The sequence below is a fragment of the Arachis stenosperma genome, chromosome 3 (assembly GCF_014773155.1).
Source record: "Arachis stenosperma cultivar V10309 chromosome 3, arast.V10309.gnm1.PFL2, whole genome shotgun sequence".
NCBI classification, from domain to species: Eukaryota; Viridiplantae; Streptophyta; class Magnoliopsida; order Fabales; family Fabaceae; genus Arachis; species Arachis stenosperma.
In genome coordinates this window covers 27,168,765-27,194,274 of record NC_080379.1, presented here as the reverse complement: position 1 = coordinate 27,194,274, position 25,510 = coordinate 27,168,765, and the positions used below count along the sequence as shown (strand labels likewise).

Here is a 25,510-nt window from a genome sequence, read left to right as displayed (position 1 = left end):
TTTAATGATCGATTTGGTTTTTAGAACTTTAAATTTAGGACGGTCATCTAAAAAGAAGTGGCAAATTATAGTGTTTGTCACATAAAAAAACATAAGAAAACAACGTATCCTTCACCAGAAAGACATAATCACATAAACAACAATGTTATAAAAAATGAAGCAGATGGATTAGATTATAATGATACCTATTTAGAATCTATTAATACTGTAGATAGTAATAATTAGAGACTTCAATCTAGTTAATAATTGTTATTTACGGTCTATTACAGGTTAGTGCTAACTTTTTATTTTTTATTTTTACCATGGTTATTAAATTTTTATACACTTTAACTCTTGAGATCAGCATCATGGAACATAATTGTTTTAATGCAATTATAGAGTTTTTGTTTTCCCAATCCAGGCTATATATGTGCTTTTTGACTCGAAGTACAAATATAATAACAAGCATTCTTTATATTGTGTTTGTGTGTCTAGCTGCTATGATGTCTTGTCTCTCTTTCTTACCTCTATCGTTTTTTTGTACGGTTCAGATTTGTTATTTTAATTTTCTAAAACTTATATATGTGTAATAACTTTTGGATATGTTAAATTTTTAATTATTTCACTATTGGATAGACTAATTTCTTTTGATTGGAACATTTTATGTTTCTCATAATTATAATGTTGCTATCATCCAATTAATTAGATGAATATCTAATTGATTTGATTTATATATATATAGCAATCGATTTTTGAGTTATACAATCGATTGCTTTCAGAATAATGAATGAAATAAATTTAGTGTCTTTTAGTTCAATTGATTGAATGTTTTCTCCAATAAATAAATTAGTTCTGTGAAAAAAAAAAAAGAGAATTGTTTAATTCTAGTAATAGATTGAGTCCGTAGATGAGAGAAAAATAATTTTATCTAATTAACTAGATGATTTTTTCAATAGATTGTTTTGCAGAAAATTGTAATTTAAAAGAATGCATATTTAACAAAACACCAAGAGTGATGACACAGAAAGTGAAAAAGATTCATAAAACAATTACAAATTATAGAAATTGGACAATTGAAAAATAAGTTGATGATAAATTATAAAATTGTTAATATTAGGAGTGAAAAGATAAATTAAAGTTAGAATTCTAAACCAAAAATAAAATTGAGAAAGAGATTAAAGATAAATAGTATTGATATAATATTAAATTGTTAATAATAGAGTTAAAAAAATAAGTTCAACAGATGAATAATGAATAATAAAATAATAAATTAAAAATTTTAAAATTAAATAAATTAAATTAAAAAACTATTTGATAATTATTAAAAATTTAAAAAATATGTTTTGTTACGTAAACCATTTAATAGTTGAAATGTTTTGGCATCATCTAATATTTTGCCTCGTTTCTATTGCAGGTTATGGATGAAAACTGAGTTATAGAGCGAGAATTGATAGTGGCAGGCTGGCAGCCATATTTGCTTCTTGATCAAACTTCATGCAGACTTTCATAAAAGTAATTAGATGTAGATAATCATCATCATACATAGAGAGGGGGTGGAACTCATATAAGATATTTCCAGGAGGAAAAAAGCAGCAAGTGGTTTCCAATGGAATGGAAGTGAGAAATAACATTTTCTCTTCCATTTCCAATAATCTTATTTGGGTATTGAGTTAAAGTATATCTTTCAAGGTTTGAAATAACAGTTTATATTACTCTTGGAAAATACTAGAGTCCAACACATTTCCAACTTTATACTCAAACTTCTTTCCTATAAACACTAGCTTTTAAGTATTTTGGTATTTCACATATCTGAACCCAAATTAGAATATGGTTGAAATCAAATGTTTGTTTCTTTTCTCCATTTATTCAACGAGAGAACATAAATTTTTAAAGAATAATGATTGAAAAACAAAAAAAAAATTAGTCAAAACAGTCTTATTTAGTATTTATTAATTATAGTTATAATTAATAAATACTAAATAAAATAAATTTAATTTTTTTTATCTTTCTGGTATTATCGATTTTTAAATAATGTTTATAAATATATTGTAGGATTCAAAGCAAGTCAACTAATTGGAAAAAAAAATTGAAACATGATTTCACTCAATTTTAACAACTTGTCGCCTTCAGGGCAGTTCTAGAATATCTTTAGTCCTACTTTTACTGTGCTTGAAGAGTAAATTCTATCGGCAAATAAGATTTTGTTCCTATGGAGAGGTTGGGCTCAACATCCACATCATCCCATATCTTTGGATTCTTAGCATTGGCTTCATCATAAATCGATGAGTTAGATGTCATTTTAGGAGTCATTATAATATTTTAGATTTATGGTTACAGATTTTTTAGTTACAATAAAAAATCGTAACTATAGACATTCTAAAGTTACGGTAAAAATTTATGGTTACGGTTTTTAAAAAAAGGGTGGTCATAAAATGTCTATGATTATAGTTTTTTAAAAAAGTGGCCTAAAAGAGTTTATGGTCACAGTTTTAGAAATGATCTAAAAGAGTTCATGATCACTATTTTTTACTGTGATTAAAAAAGGTCTATAGCCACAGTTTTACAAAAAAAAAAAGGTGACCTAAAAGAGTTTATGGTTACGATTTTGGAGGTGACTTAAAGGGATCTATGGTCACAGTTTTGAGAGGTAACCTAAAAGATTCTATGGTCACAGTTTTAGGGAGTGACCTAAAGGGGTTTATAGTCACGATTTTGGAGGATGACCTAAAAAGGTCTATGGTCATGGTTTTGTGGGATGACATAAAAGTATCTATGATCATGGTTTTGGGGGTGGTCTAAAAGGATTTATGGTCACGGTTTTTCGAATGGGTGACCTAAAAGAGCCTATGGTCACGGTTTTGGGAGGTGACCTAAAAGGATCTATGATCACGGTTTTGGGAGGTGACCTAAAAAGGTCTATGATCACGGTTTCGGAAGGTGACTTAAAGGTATCTATGGTCACGATTTTGGGAGATGACTTAAAACGGTCTATGGTCACAGTTTTTCGAAAGGGTGACCTAAAGAGTCTATGGTCACGGTTTTGGAGGGTGACCTAAAAGGGTCTATGGTCACAGTTTTGGAGGGTGACCTAAAAGGGTCTATGGTCACGGTTTTGAAGAGTGACCTAAAGGTATCTGTGGTCACAATTTTAGGAGTGGCCTAAAAAGATCTGTGGTCACGGTTTTAGAGAATGACATAAAGATTTCTATGGTAACAGTTTTGTGGGGTGACCTAAAAGGGTCTACTGTTACGATTTTGGAGAGTGACCTAAAGGAGTCTATAGTCACGATTTTATATATTTAAAATTTAAAATTTTTAATAATTAAAAATTAATGAAAATTTTATATGATTTAATTTAAATATTAAAATTTTAAATTAAAATACTTAATTAAAAATTAATTAGCAAATTGATAATTAAATAATATTTTTAAAATAAATTTTAAAAGATTAAATTAAATCTTAAATTGATACTTTATATCCTGATTTGATTAAAATTATCAACCCTAATCCTAAAATTCAAAACACACACTAACCCTCACAATCCTATCCCTCGCTCACACTTATCCCCTCACCCCCCTTACCCACAGGCTGGGAGAAGAATAGAGGGAGGTGACGGCGCCGACGAGGCTAGGTGCGGCCGACGCTATTGTCATTGTCAGAACTGAGAAGGAGAGGGAGGAAACGTTGAGAGAGAGGGACGTCGTCAAGCCAAAAGCGAGAGAGCGGAGGGGGGCCACTACAATCCACGCCGCCACTGGAGGGATCGTCGCACGCCGTAGCTGCTGTCAAGATCGTCGTTGTCGTCGTTCAGTGTCGTCGTCGCGTCGCTATTAAAAAAGAGAGGGAGAAGAGAACGCAGGCTAGTGCACAGAAGGAGGAGTTGCCGCCGTTCGTGCCTCTCGTCGCCGTTGCTCCTTCGTCGTCGCCACTATTTGGGTAGTCACCGGAGGAAGCCATGGCTGACCGCGCTGCCGCCGGAGCTGCTGCTCCATTCCGTCACTGTCTACATGTTCAAGTATGTTTGTTCCCTTTTTCTCTGACTCCTTCACCCAATAATGTACCAAATTTCTAAGCTAACAACCAAATTGAGGTTTAGGGTTTTATTAAGTTGTAATTTGATAATTTTAAATCTGATAGCTTTAATGTTTTAATGTATTCTTTCAATTTTTTGCTTGCTGTGTAAGTTATTTTTTGCTGAATTTATTAAATTTTTTTTTTTTGCTGCTGGTTGCTGTGTTTTTCAAATTTTGCTGCTATGTTATTAGTTTGTTAAATTGTTAAGTTGCTAATTATTGCTGTGTTAGTTATTTATAGTTGAATTTAGTTGTTTCTAATCGTTAATTACTCAATCATTATAGTTTTCTATGTTTCAGCTATAATGGATTAAACAGTAAAATACCTTTTTTTTGTTATGTATTTTATAACTCTACTTTAAGATTCTAATATATTATTTTGGATTTTGTTCTTGACAGAATTTCTAAGTCAAGAATTTTTTCTATGGGTTGTGATGAGCATCAAAAGTATACATCTAATGTACATAAAAAGGCATAAAAGCATAGTTAGGCATACAAAAAAATTGTTACCTTTTTCTCTCTCTTTTTTTTTCTCTCTCAACCATAATAATATTTGATCCCTCATCATTGATGAGGTATATATACTCATTATTGAAACTTCAAATTATTACCATCAAAGATATTTGCCTCTTTGTTTTTTCATTAACTGGTATTAAACTTCAAATTATTACCACCAAATAAGATATATGCCTAACTAGATATTTGATATCAAAGACATCAAATAGACAAGGGATAGGTGAACTGAAGAACCTTTTGAATTAAATTTTGTTACTTTCTTTTTTTTTTCTTTATCGTTTCTATCTTAGATGATTGTTCTTTCAGTGGATAAGACATTAACTGGCATGATTTGTTGATTGTTGACGTTAATATTTACAGCAAAATATATAATATTGCTTAACATGTTTAGTGATAAATATCCAACTATTTATATATTAAGCATAAGCTTAATCTAATTAATTAATTTTCAGCAAAATAAAGTTCAAAAGATATGGAAGCATCGAATCCTTCTTTGGAGAAAGAAACATCAAAATAAATTTCTGTCTGTTTGAGTTGGCATGCATGTATAAGAATAAGAATTTGCTTGCTTATGCCAAAGACCAAATAAATCAGTCTTTACTTACATTAAATTTGGAAGAAAAGGTTGAATATGCATCATAGATTTATTATTTATAGCATAATATATATTGATAAGAAAATATCATATTGAGAGAAAGCATGAAAAATAAAATTTTAATTAGTTAATTAATATTAGCAAACTTTAGAATTTAGGATTATAATTTAAAATTTAGGATAATCAAATAATTTTAAAGAAGTTGACTGATATTAATTGAAAAAATTGGGTTATCTAATATTACTCTATTATTTATATACAAATAAAAAGTAAAGAATAAATAATGACTAGATATTAAAAAAGAAATTATAATTATTAAGATTGTAACTAGTTTTATTCTCATTTTATTCGTTTATTTTAAAGAGTAATATTACACGTTTAAGTTTTTTTATGAATTAAGTCTAATTAAATTACATAATGAGAGTTAAAATAATATTAGTTATAACTGCTTTTTGTTATATTATTAGATCAATTTAATTAGACTTGATTAATAAATAGATTTATATGTGTAGTATTATTCTATTTTAAATCATTAAGATGATAACACTATTAATAAATAATGAAAACACAAATGTATTCTTTTGATTTTTATTACTAATAAGTTATGATCACTAATATTACTAGATATCATTCTTCTTGAAATTTGTTAAGTTATAAATCGATTTCCATTTTACTATAATATTTAACAGATTAATCTCTAAATACATTCATGTCTAATTTTATCAATTGAATATTTCTATGAAATTCTATGTTTCATTGTAGATGGAATTGAAAGTGTGTAATCATTAATTAAAATTAACAAATGAATGAGAATGAGAATAGAACACCCTTGTAAAAATTATGTATACTACATATTAGGTATTACATTAACACAATTCTTATGTATAACTATATATATGGAAGAGGCCAATGAGTTATAGTTCAAATGGCATAGTCTCTTTATATTCACTTAAGAGATTGTGGATTCAAGTCTCTCTATCTTTGATTAAAAAAAAAAGAAAATTATATACATGAGAGAAAGAGTGTGTGTGTAAAGTACTAAATGGTAAATAGTAAACCTAAAATGATAAATGCTAATATGCTATCATAAATTTCAAAGAATTAGAGAGAGTGTGTGTGTAATAAATGGTAGATATTATACCTAAAATGATAAATTCTAATATGCTATCATAAATTTTAAAGAATTAATCTATGAAAGAAAGAGGTGATTTCACATTCACATATAGAATAATATATTACACTCTTTCATTCCACAGTATCTATCATTTCAAAATTTTATTATGCTACAATATCATCGTTTTAGAATGTGATTATGCTTAAAAAAAATGATAAAGTATTAAATTAGTTTTCTACGTTTGGACGTAATTCTGTTTTTATCTTTAAGGTTTAAAGTATCCTATTTGAATCCAAAAAATTTTATTTATCTTTGATGTAGTCCCACCCTGAGGTCAAAATTAAATAATTAATGGAATGTCCTATATAACAGCAGTACAAGAACAAGATCGATAATCTGTAGAACAAATACAAGCTCTAGAAGCACAAAATTAACTATGAAAGTATCAATATATTTATTTATCATTTTTTTAGTTTTATAAAAAATATTTCATTTAAAATATAAAAAAATAATAAATAAATATATTGATGTATACAAGATTGATTTTGTGCCTCTAGAACTTGTTATATATCAAGAAATGATAGATATTATCATATTTGATGTTGTTGACACTTCTACTAACTAAAAAATGCACTAAAAATGAACAAAAATATCACACACTGGCAAAGTCACAGTATAACTATTAAGGTTGCAAATGGATCGAATAATATCCGCATATTTACGTTAATTATCCGCATTCGATTCGAATTTTATAGATATTATCCAATCCACAAAGCTATCGGATCGGATCGAATCGGATCCATACTATGGTAGGATCGGATTGCAAATTTGGCAGTGATATTCGCGGATCCGATCCGCAAATTCGCATATCCGCATGTCTCATATAAATAGCATAGTTTAAGAAAGTAAACGCTAATGTGATATGAATTTTAGTATGTTATTTTATGAATTTTATAATATCTTGTTTTTAATTTTTTATGTTGTACTTTAACTTAGAATAATTAAACTTAGATCTTGTATTATTATTTTTCTTTTGTTATTCGAGAGAACTTTTATTGATAATATTTTAGGAGTAAATAAGTTTAAACAGGTGGAAAAAATAGATTTTTTAGAGTCAAAAGAACTTTAAAATAATTTTATTAAATTATGCGAATATACCCGATATACCCGATATCGGATCCAACTTAAAAAAATGCAAATATCGTATCTGATCCGATCTGATGAGTACAGTGCAGATCGAATAGAAAACAACGCATTCATTTATTAATACATATAAAAAGAGACATAATAAGCTTAAAGCAGCACATCCAAATTTCAACCTACATATTCTTTCCCCAACCCAATTACATCAAACATAAGAAATAAAAATAACAAGAACTTATTCATCATGACATCTTATTTATTCATGTTCAAGAAACGGGAAAGAAAGTCCAACTGTATATTCATTGTTGATTTCCATCCTGATATACCCACGACCCATCAATCCAATCTGTGTGAACCCTAATTTGGGAAGAAGGATAAACAATCTCCTCATTAGTGGAAGAAAAATACACAGAATATCTGGAACCCCTCTTACTGGTAATTTTTCCAACCCACCAACCATCATTGTCAAATACATCAACATTTTGATTAACAATGAATTCATGAGATCCAAGATCTTCCGATGGAATAGGGCGAAGGTCCTTAAGTTTCACCATCTCAACGAGAGGCTTATTAGGCTCAGTAGCACTTAGAAGGTTTTTATATTGGACAAGGTAGCAGCTACCAACGCATGAAACAATGGTGGCTTCATAATAAGAACCAAAAAACCCTTCTTCTTTACCACACACCTCCACTTTCTGCCCTATTTGAAACCTGACCCTACTCCTAACTGGTGGACGCATGACTACAAAAAATTTCTTACAAGTTTGGGATTATGAGCAATTGATATATGACTATGTGAACACTTATATAGTTGAGAATCGTGGTTTTTTGTTGTTTCTTTTTTAAAAAATGGATGAAATAAATTTGCGGCTTTGGAAAATTTTTTCATAAAATCTATAGAATAAATATCTCCTTTTTTTTTTGGTATGTAATAAATAAGCATTCATTTTTGGTTTCAATGCTTTTGATTTTATATCCATCTATTGGATTTTCTTCTATAAATTTGCAACTTTTGATGGAAAATTTAGCAAAAGTTTTGGAAATTTAATGACGGGAGATGTTTGGTAGTAAAAAAAAAAAGTTAAAATAATTATAATTTATCTTATTTAATATTTATTAATTTTAGTAATAATTAATGATATATATTAAATAAGATAAGTTTGGACAGTTTTTTTGTCTCTCTAGTATTACGAATTTGATGTAATGAATTTGCAACTTATTATTACTTTAAAGGATTTGAATGTTTTATTGTTAGGTATTAATCTATTATCTATTATATTCTTCTAATTTTACAACCAAAATGTGTTACATGTCACTTTTTTATTACAATTGAAATCAAATCTTTCTCTCTAAAATTAAAGAATTCTCCTCTCCTCCTTACTAATTTTACAATCAAAATATACCACATGTCACTCCCTCGTTGTAATTGAAATTAAATCTTTCACTCTAAAATTAAAGAATTCTTCTCTCCTTCATACTAATTTTACAACCACAATGCGCCACATGTCACTCCCTCATTGTAATTAAAATCAAATTTTTTTCTCCAAAATTAAAGAGTTCTCCCCTCCTCCATCTTCTTTTCTTTATCTCTCTCATTCCATCAACTACTCTATCTATTTTATATATCATTATTAATATTAATGACTAATTACTAATTACTAATTTGACAATCAAAATGTGCAACATGACATTCTTTAATTGTATTAAAATTAAAATTAAAATATTAAAATTGAAATTGAAATATACCTATATTATGTATCATATATTACTATCTAATTTAATAATCGAATGTGTCACATGACACTTTTTTATTAAAATTGAGCAAAAATATTCTAATCCAAAATTAATAAACTCCCTTCCTAAAATTTTCTCATCTACCTCTCTCCATTTTTCTATTTCTCTCTACCATTTTTATTCTATATATAATTTATATTTTATATTAGTAATTTGACAAATCAAAATATGTCATCCGATATTTTTTATTATAATTAAAATAAAAATTTTTCTTCCAAAATTAACAAACTTTCACTTTCATTTTTCATCTTTATCTTTCTCTCTCTTTTCTCTTATTCTCTATTTTTTCTACATTTTTGTTCTACAGAAAACAAAATTAGCAAAATAATATAATTCAAATAAAAAATATTATTATTATATACATATTTTTTTAATTTTTTATTTAATTTTAAATTTTCACTGCTTATTTCTCTTCTTTCAAATATTTATTACATATAATTTGGAGAGAATATTAATGTTATAATTAAAAGTTAGAATCAAGATTCAATTATTTCAAAAAAATTAGTTTTGAGTTAATTTTATAACTATCAGTATACTTTTTTTTTGCTAATATCTAATTATATTTTTATATATATAGAGAGAGAAAATACTATTTTTAAATAACAAGTATAAAAATTAATTATTTCTATTTGTCCAACAAACTTAACACATAATTAAATATAAAAGTATACATGCTAAATTGTTTCAAAATTTAGATAACGAATGTTAAAATTAATTATTAATAAAAAATTAGACTTTTTCATATAAAAATAAAAAATCTAAAAATCTTATTATTTGATTTTTTATCTATAAATACCTTGGTCTTTTTAACCAGAGACTTTTGTCAATCTACAATTTTTTTTGTAAGAGTAGTTTGATTTTATAAATTTTTTGTGCCATGCATAATCTATACTGTCAGAACAAAGTGAACCGTAATTTTAAAAAATGTATATTCTCGTAATGTTATTACGGATAAAAATACTAATAATTTAAAAGTGTCATACAAATTGTGAAAATACAAATCATATTTAATTTATTCTTTTCGCGTTCATTAATTATAATAATAACTTAATGATCAATTTAATTGATGTTAAATTAGAATATTATTTGTCTCGTAGTCATATATTAATTATTTGTAGTCATAATAAGAAGTTATTATATTTGTATTTTTGTATAAAATAAATTTTAAAAATATTTAATATTATTAAAAATATTATTTTTTTTAATAGTTGTACTCTCTTAAAACATCTATGCGTAGGTAAAAAAAATAAAGAGTATCAAAATAAAATTATACCTAACATATTAGGAAAAAAATTTCAAAATAACTACCTAAAATAAATTAATTACGAGATTTTTAACAGAGAAAAAATAAAAATAATATTTTATTATCAAATTTTAATTTAAAAATTTTATTTAAGAGATTAACATATTTACTCCTTAATCTAAGTTTATGAATTTAATTATAATATTTTTAAAATAAGAAAAATTATTAATTAATAATATAATAATTTAATTCACTAATTTAATAACAAATAATTATGTACGATTATAGTATAATTTATATTTATTTTAATTAGTAATAAATTAAAATATTATATTTTTCCTAAAAACATAACCACATATGTTTCTATTATTAACTGATTTAAAATATTATTACACATATTTTAACTTTAATAATATATAAATATCTTTTCTTCATAATCATATATTAATATACACGTTCCTTCCATAAACACAATACTTTTAAGATTAGGAAAGACATTATTAATTAATGATATGATAAAGAATATCAAAATAAAATCTCAAAATAACTATCTCAAAATAAATATCTAAAATAAACTAATCACGATATTTTCAACCGTGAAAATTTTGAAATATTACTTTACTATCAAAATTTATTTAAAAAAATTTTGTTTAATAGACTAATATATTTATCCTTAATCACAGTCTATGCATTTAATTATAATGCTTTTAAAATTAAAAAATAAATTATTAATTAATGATACAATAATTAGATTCTCTAATTTAATAATAAATAATTATATATGACTGTAACATAATTTGTATAATTTATATTTAGTATAATTTATAACAAATTAGAATATTATATTTTTTCTAATAATATAATCATATACTTTTTTACTATTAATTGATTTAAAATATTATTACATGTATTTTAATTTTAATAATATATAAATATTAATATACACATTCCTTCCATAAATATAATTTTTCTAAGATTAAAAAAAATATTAATTAATGATATAGTAAAGAGCATCTAAATAGAATCATACCGAATACATTAAAAAATAAACTCTCAAATTAAGTACCTAAAACAAACTATAATCACAAGATTTTCAACAATAAAAAATTTGAAATATTATTTTTTTCAATATTCATTTTAAAATTATGCTTAATAGATTAATATATTTTTCCGTTAGAGTCTATGCATTTAATTTTAATTCTTTTAAAATTAGAAAATAAATTATTAATTAATGATATAGTAAATTAATTCTCTAATTTAAAAGCAAATAATTATATATTTTATAATATAATTTGTATAATTTATATTTAGTATAATTAATAATAAATTAGAATATTATTTTTTTCTAATAATATAATTATATAGGTTGATATGATTAATTGATTTAAAATATTAATACATAGATTTTAACTTTAATAATATATAAATGTTATCGTTCTCATAATCATATATTGATATGAATATGCGCGTTCCTTCTGTAAGTATAGTGCTCATTAGAAAAAAAAATTATTAATTAATGATAAAAATAAAATCATATTCAATACATCAAAAAATAAAATCTAACTACCTAAAACAAACTAATCACAAAAATTTTAACAATAAAAAAATTAAAATTTTTTTTCAATATTCAATTTTAAAATTATGTTTAATAGACTAACATATTTATCTTTGAATTAAAGTCGATACATTTAATTCTAATACTTTTAAAATTATAAAATAAATCATTAATTAATTATATAATGATTTGATTCACAAATTTAAGAACAAATATTTATTAAGTACGATGTAGTATAATTTTATAATTTATGTTTAGTATAATTAAAAATAAATTAGAATATTATTTTTTTTTCTAATAATATAATCATAAGGTTGCTACTATACCAATAGTTAATTTAAAATATTAATACATAAATGTTAACTTTAATTAATAATATATAAATATTATCTTTTTCATAATCATATGTTAATATATATGTTTCTTCTGTAAGTATAATGCTTTTAAGATTAGAAAAAATAATTAATTAATAATATAATAAAGGATATCAAAATAAAATCATACATAATACATCAAGAAACATAATATCAAAATAATTACCTAAAACAAACTAATCATCAGATTTCTAATAGTAAAAAAATTTGAAAATTAGAGTATATATATTTATTCTCAAATTTAGTTTAAAAATTATATTGAATAGACTAACATATTTGTCCTTTAATTAGAGTATATATATTTTTAATATAATAATGTTAAATTAAAAAATAAATTATTAATTAATGATATAATAATTTAATTTTTTAATTTAAAAACATGTAATTATATATGATTATAGTATAATTTGTATAATTTAAGTTTAGTATAATTAGTATTAAATTAGATATTATCTTTTTCCTAATAATATAATCATATATAAATATTCTTGATTATTAAATAATACAAATATTTTAATTTTAATAATATTTAAATATTATCTTTTTTATAAGAATATATTAATATCCTTAATTATTAAATATTAGTTATTAATGTTATATAATATATTGATATACATAATACTAAGTATTATGTAAAACACTTATTTACTATTTAGAGCACTCTTTTCTTTATATACACAATTAGTATTATTGACAAAGAAATATTATTATTATTTTAAATGATTCAATTTTTTTATTATTAATAGATTGAAAGTATATTAAAATGATATGACATATTATTGTATTAGCATTTGTTTTTCACTCAATTATTTGGATATATTACTGATAAAATAAATCATAAATAATAAAAAAATAGAATTTAAATTTTAAAAAATAAATATTACATATCTAAATTAAATAGAATTAATTAATAAAGTGATATCAACTTTTAAATTTTTTTAAAACTAAACTAACTAAATCCTAATATTAGAATTAAGTTATTTAAATAATATCTAAATTATTCAATTATAGATCTTCGATACATATATATTAGAATATTTTTGTAATGACAACTAATAAAAATAATTTGATCGGATTGAATATGTAAAGTTTATGCAAATTTAGATAATTCTCTTGTTAAATAAGTATCATCATCTGTTATCCCTCTGATGTATTATAAATTATTAAGATAAAAATAATTTTGCTATAAGGACAAAAGATAAAATTAAGAAAGAATACTCATTATATAATTCAAAGACTAAAAGTAAGATTGGATTCATAAAAGAATGACAAATTTCTAATTGAAAAGGATGATTTTGATTTAAAAAATGAAGAATATATTATTATTATTATTATTATTATTATTATTATTATTATTATTATTATTATTATATAAAATAGTTAAGGAGGAAAAAACAAAACAAAAAACTTTGGTTCTAAAATTTAGGCTCATGAACACTAAATGAAAGACTCTATATATAATATTCATGGAGATATAACAAAGAATCATTGTAATTATTAAATAGATATATATGATATATGATATTATGGTTATATATTGACAATTAAATTTTACCATAACTAATTATTAAATATAAATAATATAAGCAAATCGTCTAAGAAATCGTTTGTAAATAGTGTACAAGATTCAAATTTGATTCCTCGATATTTTTTTCTATCGACTCATGTATCAAATCATGATTAGGTATCTTAGTATTAAATTGTTGTAACACTTGAGTATATATGTTATTGTTAAGTTGATATTTTAACTATATATTTTTTTTGTTCATTTAAATTTGACTGCAACTTGCTTATAGTTGGATGAAGTTTTATGATGAGATAAAGCCGATTCTTAGCAGAATGGTGAAGCATAAAGTCTTTGGTTTCAAATAAAAAAACTTATTTTTTTTTGTTCAAGTTTGTCATGAGAAAAATATGTATTTTGTTTACTTATGTTTATTATTTTTTTGACTTGGTAACTAATAAGTATGTTAATTGGCACTTAGAACACCTTTCTATATACCTGCAATACATATTATTGGCTTATTCTCCCTATATTGATTAAATTGAATTTAAATATTTAAATATTATTAGTGTGTGCTATAGATCCTTCAACTGTATGTCATATAAATATTAGAAAAGTAAAAAATATATTGCTTTATATATAAAAAAAGAGAATCCAAGAAAAACTCAATAAGGTATTGCTTTAGGTATTCAAAAAAGACAACCGCAAATAAATTTAGACAAGTGTTTCTTTAGGTATATGAAAAAACAACCAGAAAAAACTTGTACAAGTGTAGCTTTAGGTATTTAAAAAGGCAACTTAAAAAACATGGACAAGTGTTGCTTTATGTATTAGAAAATACAACTCGTCAAAATTGTTGCCATAAAGTCTTTATTAAAGCATTGTGTTTGGGTCCTCTAAGGTAACCCTTACATGAAGTTACTTTTTTTAGTAGAAAAGGCAACGTTTCTTAAAGGTTGCCATAAAAATGGTTCTCTTTGATACAAAAGGAGTTGTCTTAGACCAAAGGTAATGGCTGTAGAGCCAATCCCCCAAAAGCGTTGCGTTTTGTCAGAAAATGTTGTCTTTGATTAAAGGCAACAGTTTTTTTTATTATAGGCAACGTTTTCGAAGAGTTGCCTCAGTCCGAATTTGTTGTAGTGAGACAGATAGGAGATAAGAGAAAAGCGTAGATGTGCAAGCAATGACAGCGACAAGTAGAGAAGGAGGCTGTAGTGAGTGATGTGCAGTACACGCGACGAGTAGAGAGGAAAGTAGCAACGAGCAGTAAGCGCGAGAAACGAGACGATACGGTGACACAGAGGAAACGGGGACGACGACGGCATGGCAACGAGATAGAGGCCGGCGAGAGATGACGATAGGGAAGGTTGAGGATTTGTGCTATGCTTCTGTCGTGTTTGAGTGTTGTGAATGTGAGAAACTAGGTTGGGGAGGAGGCGAGTAGCGTGGTGCCAAAATGGAAGCCGGTGAGAGGCAGCGACAGAGAAGTTGAGGAAGTTCTGTCTTTGCCTGTGGTTAATGATGTGAGTCTGAGAGAGTAGGGTTGGGGAGGGGGCCTCGAATGCCATTAGCCCATTAGGGATTTTCTGTTTTTTAAAATTCAAAACCGTCATTTCATTGCCATCATGACAGGAATTGGCCCAACTCAACTTTCCGATGACAAATTATGGATAGAAAGTTGTCTTAGGAACTACTTTGAGTTTTGGAATGTAACTTCGAGGACAAAGTAACTATTAACTTCAGGGACACTTTAAGGCTCTAGTACAACTTCAAAGACTACTTTAAAACTTAACTCGTAAAATACATGGACGCATGGTTTTTTGGTAAATATAACTTAAGGTATTTAGTTTTATTTTCTATTGATTTTTTATCAAATTCTAACACGATAAGACAGAACATTGAAATATACAAACATATGATTTTATGTTTAGTTTAATATAATTCAACACATTTAGTTTCGTTCATCATAAGTTTTTTCTATCATATGCGAACATGATAGGACAGAACAATACAATTAAACATCCTATAACATTCCTTGAAAAGAAGGTTATTTCCATAGTGAAATTTCTACGTGTCATTCACCAAGTTATTTCTCACAAACTCTTTCCAACGTCCCTCCTAATACATATGGTCCATTCCCAAAACTACTCATTTTCATGCATTTCCTTTTGTTCATTTCACAATCCAATTATGTCTACTATTACTTCATTTCAAATTTTTTAAATTTCAAAATTTTTCAAATTCAAAATATTTCAAAGATATCATAATATGCAATGTCCATCATTTTTGTTATCACTCTATTTTTTGTTTCTCTTCCTCCTCTTCTCGTTCAGTTCTTCTTCATCTTCAGTTCTTCCACTTTTTGTCTTTCTCCTCATCTTCAGTTCATTTTTCTATTCACCGATTCTGTTCTTGTTCTGATTCTTATTGTTCCTAATCCAAGTGGGATGTGGAGATTATAAAGTTTGTGTACGCACCAAGGTAGAGGATGTCATTATACAATGTCACTGTACCTGATGGCTCCAACCTTCAGGGGAGTAGTCTTATTGGAGGCAACGCCAATGGTAGTGGTAGGATTACGGTGGTGGATGAGGTGTTGACTGCTACGGTGGTGGAGGATGGTGGTCGCAATAGTTGCGGTGGAGTTCGTGGTGGTTATCGATGTTGTAGTGATGGATGCAGAGAAAGAAGCGGCGGAAGAGAGTAGATCGTTGAAAAGTAGTGAGTGGCGGCCATAAAGAGTACATACAGTGAGACTATGAAAGTAGAGAACACAACAACGACGACCAGAACAGAGCGGTTAGATCTAACCGGTGGCTAAAGCAAATTTGCATGGTTGTGATTTTTTATGTTTTAATTAATTAAATTGATAAATTATCTAAATGATTATTATTTGTTTAATATGCAAATTTTATTGTTTCAAAATTTAAATTTTGAACTGAAAATTGATTTAAAAGAATTATTTGTATATGTTTATTTTCATTATCCTCACATATCATGTTTTTCAATTTTTTCTTCTCATCACTCTTGCTCTCGCTCTTTAATACGGTAGCGGCAGTATTCGAGGGCAAAATCAAATCAGTGAGTCTCGCGATTAGTTTGTGATTTTTGGGTGTTTTTGTCATAGTAATGGTTTCTGAACTAGTTGCGATTATGGTTTTGTTACGAATAGGGTTGTGATTTAATTTTCAGTTTGATGCCTATGTACTCTGGGTTGTTGAAAACTGAGGCTTTTGTTTTAAACAGATGTAAATCTTCGTGAAAGCCTTCCAGAAAAAACTATCACCCTGGAGGTTGAAATTAAAATTCCGATACAATTGATAACGTTGAGGCTAAAATTTAGGAAAAAGAAGGAATCTCTCCTGACCAGCAAAGGCTTATTTTTGTTGGAAAACAACTTGAAGATGGTAGAAACAGATGGTAGAACCCTTGTCGTCTACAACATTCATCCAAACTATGCTAATGTCTGGCATTAATTAAGTTAAAACTCCAAATGATATAATTATTTTGTCTGATTTTTACAGAATGATTGTACTTATATTTCCTTTTTATTCTCAGTTCCTTATCCACCTGCTAAAATTTTGGCAGTTGCAGGCAAAAAGGGGAAGCATTTGTCAACTATTTCATGGTAACTTAATTATTACATTACATGCCATTAATTGTTGAACATTGCTTAAAAGTTGGAACCCATTCAACGTCGCTTCTGAGCATTCATTGGTCCTTGGGAGACTGTTGATTTTCTTTTTTCGCTCCTTCTTTTTTAGGAAATTAATAGTCGAGATATCGGGACTCCAACATTGAAAGGAAGATCTTGAAACTGAATATAAAAAGGTATGTGAATTCTATGTGAATTCAACTTGATGATTTTTTTTATTTCTTTCTCCTATATAATTAGTTATACCTCTAATGTATCTAAATATTAGTTTGTCCGAACTGGTAGCTATTTTGAAAAGTAGAAAGTATATTTATTGAGTTATCTGTGATATTATGAGCAGTCTTTACTGTACTCATGAACTAAATGAATTCATTGCTAGAAAGAAACCTATGATTTTGTAATGAGGGAGCAACAATCTGGTGTAATTTTGTAACTATACTACTAACAATTTATATATACATATTTATTGGTTTTTTTTATTCTTCATTTATTGATATGACTTATATATTTTCAATATAAATACAAGTTATTTTTTTCCACTTTTCTTTCACATGATTATATTATGCATTCTATCATAGTTTTTTTTCTTGATGTGCATGTATATTTAAATACCTACCTTTCCATCAATATTTTATGAATATCAATACAGAAAAGTATAGGAAACCAAGAATAAATCTGGCAACTATTGACAACAATAATAATTTATTATTTTCAAATTAAAATTAGAAAGGTATTGATATCAATTAATTAGAAATTTGAAAATTTGGATTGTAACTGCTGGGAGTGTTTGCAACGTGAAGCAACAAGAGTTACGCTACCCCCAATCCTCTATTACCTTCTCCGGTCATCAACAGTGTCCTCGAACTTATGCCCTCACCAGAATGCCGTGCAAACTGTTCGACGCACTGTCATCTTCGTCATCACATCGTTCGTCCTTCACCACCGTCGTTTCACCGCTATGCGAAACCCCCTTCCCGTGGAGCTGCCGCTGCTGCATCGCGCCGTTAGTTGCATTGCTCGGAATGCGTGTGGTGGTTTGCGTCTGCGTCGCTGCTGCGGCCTCCACCCCGACGATCCTCTAGGCAGTGCCGGTGCCCTCCGCAACCAATCTCCGTCGCCGCAACGCGTGCTTTGCAAGAGTAATTTTTTCCTCTGTAGGACCACTGCGGCACCCTCCCCCTCGCAATCTGCATCGTCGCCGTCCATCGCAGCATGCTCCCTCTATCTCGTTTTCACCTTCTCAATTTGATAAACACTTCCACTAAAAGACACATGCATAAGGGGACATATCCAGGAGACATATCCACAAAAACACTTCCAATAAAAAAGACACAGCGACAAAAAGTTGACAGAAGTTTGTAGAATTCTTGTTGATTACGTAACGAGATTGTATCAACAATTTTGCTTTTTCAAATTTGGTAAGCAAATAGCATAATCAACATTGGTTCTTATTTTTAAAGCATGCGGTTATTCAATAAGGTCATATAATTGTAAAGCTAAATAGTTAAGACATTTTCGAAATTCTATTCAGCAACCATTTTCTTAAATTTGCAAAAACATTATTTATTCATGTATCTAATTGTTTTCTACATTCCCATGCATGGCATGGGTTAATTCCTGGATTGATTTGATAGTAAAATCTTTTAGTTAATTAATTTAATAATGATCCATATAGAGACAGATCAATTTAAAACACAAATTGTACAATTCATTGAACTTGATTTGTCTATGGACAATTGAAAAACAACTTCTTTTATGATTAGTATGTTTGCTGTTGTTGTTTCTACAATATTTTAGGTCTATTGAATTAGTTAGTAGTTTATTCATATGAATTTTTTCTTTAAATAATCACAATTTCTTCTTTACAAAAGAATTTGAAGTCATAATATGAATAAAGTGATCTTTGTATTTTTGCTAATGTTGTTGGAATCTTTATATATAACGCTTATTTTGTATCACTTGACAACCATTATTAATAATTATTTTTTTGGTATATTCTTTGTTCTTTTCAGTGTTCTATTTTGTTCCTTTTGACATTGTTTTCTTATAATATACAATGAACCCATAATAGAAATAATGGTAATGATTTTAATTCTCTACTTTGCCTTTTTTCCCATTGATATGCTTTTCTCTTTTTTTTTTTTTTTTTTAGAATATGAAAGTTAAGCGTGAGGTTGTTACATCTTGATAATAACATATATTGAAAAAAAGGTTATTCCCATAGTAAAGTTCTTACGTGTCATTTACTAGGTTCATATCTATATCAAATTATTCTCATTACACCACAATTTTCATGACCATAACCTTTATTACAATAACATCCCTACATCAAACTATTCTCATTACACCACAATTTTCATGACAGTATCTGATTTCTTTATCTTCTCTTTTTAGTTTACTTTACATGTATGCACTCCCGAAAAATTTTAAATTTCAAATTTTAAATTCAAAATCAAAATTAAAAATATTTATTTTTATCATTTATATTCTCTCTCATTATCTTTTTCCATTTTTTTCTCATCCTCCTCCTCTTCTTCTTCTTTAAATATCTTTGTCACCGGATAACCTTTCTCCGTCATTTCATAATGTTGTGCCAAGTGCGTAGTGTTTATCGACGTCATGGTAGTGGATACAGGGGAGGAAATGGTGGAAGAGAGTAAATCGATGAAAAAACTGAGTGCCATCTACAGAGAACACATGCAATGAGACTAGGAGACTAGGTAAGCAGAGAGCTCATCAGCAACGACCAAAACAAAGCAGTGACATCTAACTGGTGGCCCGAGCAGATATGCATATTTGTTATTTTGTGTTTTAATTAATTAATTAGATAAATTATGTAAATAATTATTATTTGTTTAATCTGAAAAATTTAGTGCTTCAAATTTAAAATTTTAATTGGAAATTGATTTAAAAAAATCATTTGTATATGTATATTTTCATTATCGTCGCAATCATGTTTTTCAATTTTTCCTTCTCATCAATCTTGCTCTCGCTCTCTAACACTGTAACAGCAGTACTCGACAATAAAATTAAATCAGTGAGTCTACTGATTGGTTTGTAGTTTTTAGGTGTTTTGTCATAGTAATGGTTTCTGAAATGGTTGAACTAGTTACAATTATGGTTTTGTTACGAATAGGGTTGTAATTTAATTTTCAGTTTGATGTCTATATACTCTGGATTGTTGAAAATTGTGGCTTTTGTTTTAAACATATGAAAATCTTTGTAAAAACCTTAACGAGAAAGATCATCACTATGGAGGCGGAAATTAAAGTTTCGAAACGATTGATAATGTCAAGGCTAAAATTTAGGATAAAGAAAGAATCCCTCCCGAAAAGCAAAGACTTATTTAGTAGTTTTTTCTGTATTAACATATAGAGAGATTTTTATATAGTAGTTTTTTTATATACTTATTTTGAGATTGATTGCTTTATAAATGAAATCTAAATTTTATTTGCATGCGAATAATAATTTTTCTTATCATTACTCTTTTGGTATACTTTCTGGATGATAATAATGTTATGTTCATTGATATCTTTATGTGAATAATATTTACTATTAATTCTTTTTTCATTCCATACAAAAAGACTTTTTATTTTTTACGTTTAGATAACATCTCATCTTTCATTTGTTTATAATGATATTCGACTAATAGTTAAATTAATTTTCTTCCACAAGAGTTATAAAAAAATTATTTTTTCGTAGCATTTTAATCTTTTTATTTTGTTAATTAAAAACTTTGTTAAATTATATAAAATTCACTCATATATGTAATTATATGATAAAATCCCGTACCCAAAACAATCATAGGATAGAATCATGGAAAATTATTGTTGTATATGATCATATTCATTCTCAAATTTGATGGAAGCTTATAAAAATCCACGTCTATTTTGAATATGTTCATAAAAAAATTATTAACTTGAAATTTATTAAAATTATCCACGTCTATTATATGACACGGGTTACTAATTTGTTTATTAAAATTTTAATTTTATAGTTAAAATTTTTATGAGATGTTAATATTAAATTGTTTTGTTCACAACTTTTATTATACAATTATTAACTTTTATTAAATTATTTTGTTCACAAATTTTATCTTATATACTCTTGCATTCTTTAAAAAGATAAAATTATATATTTTTATTCTTATGATCTAATTTAATATAAAAGATTCATGATAAATACTTAAACTAACAATATTTTAATATTAAATATTTTTCATTAAACTTATTATACCCATGCATCGCACGTAACTCTTCACTAGTAAAACATAGTAAGACAAAGTAGCATGATTTGACATAGGACAAGACTTGATAAATAAAATGAGTATGGTAAAATATACAACAAAAAGGTTTTGCACCATTTTAGTTTTGTTATCTATCGATTTTTACTATTAAATGTGAATACCATATGATAGAATACTAAAATATACATACACATAGTTTTCAGTTTTAGTTAATATAATTTCATGTATTTAGTATGGTTCTGAAAATCGGACCAGACTGGCCAGTCGAACCGATCTAACTGAAAATTGGTGATATCAATGGTTCAGTTTCATGCAACTGCTCATGATAGAACTGTAACACCCTAACTACCAAAGCTCACGCTTCCGGCTGCGCAACTCTGATAGCTTGGACATTACGACGACACTTATACTATTTAATACTAAAATATGAGCCTGTTTAAAAACTTTAAACCGTAATACCATTCCCAAAAATACTTTCGCCATACAACGTACGTCCATACATACCATACAACTTATAGAAACTCATAAAGAGTACATCCATATATATACACATACATATATATAAATAATATTACAAACATTATCCAGTACAATTTCTATCCCTCTCACAGAATATATCAAGATAAAGGCGAGGGTACAAAAATAATAATCTAAAGCAATACAGAGCATCTCAATAACAAATAATTAAACTCTTCATAACTTCTGCGCCCAAATCCTGAAAGGGGAAAAATGTAGGGGGTGAGAACATCATCCTCGAAAGGGTTCTCAGTAGAGGGTTTTTGGGAATTACTGTAATAGGATACATGAAGATAAACCGTACCAGTGATTAATAACCATCTTATGCCTCTTTTCAAAAACAACAGTTTACAATAAAAGTAAGGTCAGAAATCTTTTCTGAAAGAGGAACTGTTCAATTCTCAAAACATCAAAGCATTTCAAAAAGGTTTATCTATACTGAACCAAAATAACCTTTCATATCTTATTCCAAACCAGAACCACAAAACCGAAATCAACCATCGGTCCATCTCATTCAACCACGGCCCTAGGCCCAAACAATCCAACCACAACCAATCCACCACAATCCAACAGAGTTTCAGATGCAAACACAAGTAGGAAGATGCAAACACAAACAAACAGTTATTGCAAGTAGAACAATTAGCAGTTAATCACATAGGCAAACCAAGTACAATATGCATACCCAAACAATGTCACATAGATGCATATGATGCATGCCTGTCCCTAGTGGCTGATGATATCATCTGTCGGTTATAGAGCCAACCCGACAAGTCCTGGTAGCTAACCATTGGACTGTCCCTCTGTCGCGCATCCCCAACTCGAGTTATACTCATCATAAACATGATCATAAACATGATCCATATCCATCACCCTCACTGGTGAATATTTCGGGGGCGAGCTCATCCGGGACTTTCACAGTGCCCGGCCACACTTATGACATAGGGTCAACAGAGTATCAAGTCTCAACCTGGAGCACGTGGTAGCTAGCCACTGCTACTACCCAGGGAAACTCGTATCTCAGATAGTGGAAGTGCAAATCACAATTATCAATAATTCAGCATATACATGCATTCATTCTCATCCGTGGATCAACATCCATCTCAGCCATCCGGCTCACGGTTCAGTCCAGAACCAGCCAATATTCATAGCATACACAGCCATTCCGGCTCACGGTTCAATCCAGAACCAGCCAATATTCATAATCATACACAGCCATTCTGGCTCACAACAAAACAGCACTTCCACATTCAAAATCATCAAATTCATGAAATCGGCATTTAAGCCATAAATCATTTTCTCTATTCATTTCACTTTGAAATCAAGTTTCAACTCTTTTCAGCCTTGGCTTTAGAAATCTCGTTTCTCAAATCATCTCAGGCTCATAAGCCAAATTTACTCCAAGTGAGTTGCCCTTTTAAAACAGAGCCACTCTCGGCATTCTCTTTCCAAACTTTCAAACCATGGCAAGTTAAGGATTTATTTCAAAGCATTCAAAATCACCCATCCAACAATGTGATTTTATAACAAAAGTTTCTCGGCAGAGTCCCAAGTCTTTAGGGAAGGTCAACCTATATCAATTCCTTAAAATTCATTGAAACTCTTAAAATCATAGATTCTCGGTTCAAGTAAATAAAACTGAATTTACTATAAAACCGGCCATACAAAATCGCAAGTTCCAACCCGGTCCAAAAATCAACTCATTTGAAACGGAACCGGTTCATTTGAATCAAACCACTTTCAGGTTTCTTTTTGGAACCCATTTTTTTTTAACTCTTCCAAAATGCCTCAAAGTTAATTACTCAATCAAAAGTCTAGATTCCTTTGAAATCACTAAAAGCTCCTTTTTATATTGAAATCAATACTAGATAAATTAGTGATTCAAACGGTAAAAATAGTTCATTTCTAAATAAGTCGAACTCAAGGCATAAAGTTCACTAAATAAATTAAGCTTGAAAACATCAATATTCTCTTAATAAATCAAATAATACAACTTCTCAAATCCAACCCTTTTCAAATAACTTTTCAAACAAGGCTAGAATTTTGTAGAAATTTCGGCAGCACCTCCCCTAAAACTTGGACGTTTGCCACCCGGTTCGGGTCCCAACTAAACCATTTCTCATTCCTTTTCAACAGCTCAAAACTAGAAATCAATTTAAAGCAAGCTAAATGCCTCAGTGGCATATCTCAAGGAAGCCATTTCAAAATCAACTTAATATCAACCGTTTTTAACTCATTTCTAAAGCTTTAAAGAAACGGTTCAGTAACAATTCATTTGTCCAAAACCAAGTCAATTAAAGTAAACCAGGCTGAATTCAAAAGTGCGTTCTACTTTCTTATCCAGAAATCAACTCAACTCAAATCAATTCACAACGGATTAAACCCGATTTCAAAGCTTTAAAGAATCAACTTCAAAAGCATCTCGTTTCACAAAACCACACAACAATCCATTCATCAAAACCAAATAATAATCCGTTCAACATATAATTACATTCATCCAGAATAATCAACATCACATAAGGCTTATACAATCACCAAATACATTATCTCACATCAGTATCCATATGTAATAATTCCAATAATAAACTATAGTTTTCGGAAAACGCCCCTACCTCAAACGCAAATTCCATAACCCAAACGCCTCATCAAGTCCTTCCTGCCTCAACCCGAAATCATCAACAACCGCAAATCTCAGCTTCACGCCACATCCGCAATAACCATAGCGACACTAGTCGCAACATACAATAATCAGGACTCGGCCCCCACGCTATCAGAACTCATGTTTATTAACCATACACAACAAAATACTAACGCGAGGCTCTTCGAAATATACTTACTTACTGAGCTAGCGAAACGAAGCAGCCGCGAACTCCGAGCACAAGACGCAAGCATCGATATACAACCCTGTGACAAATAACGCTACAACGCCTCAGCCAAAATTATCAGAACAGCGACAAAAGGCTCCTCGAACCAAAACGCTTACCAAGACCGAGGGAGAATGGCTGAACCGAATAGCGACGGTCTCCGAACCGATTCGGCGGCAGCCCGGCAGCCACTTCAAGCGACAGCGGTGACCTGAACAACATGTAGGGACAATGAGGTTCCCAGAAACTCAACGGAACTGAGAACCAACTTAAAATCCTTACCGACAAAGCCTTCCGGCGACGGCAGTGGCGTTTCCGGCGGCAGAGGTTTACCGGCGCACC

At 28.3% G+C, this 25,510-nt stretch overlaps 1 protein-coding gene across 1 annotated transcript; it reads right to left on the bottom strand.

Moving 5' to 3' along the window:
- Positions 1-7,719: 7,719 nt before the first annotated feature.
- Positions 7,720-8,160, bottom strand: LOC130965759 (protein AGENET DOMAIN (AGD)-CONTAINING P1). The gene has a single exon (XM_057890519.1). The coding sequence runs from the start codon at positions 8,158-8,160 to the stop codon at positions 7,720-7,722; it is 441 nt and encodes a 146-aa protein (XP_057746502.1).
- Between the last annotated feature and the right edge of the window lie 17,350 nt (positions 8,161-25,510).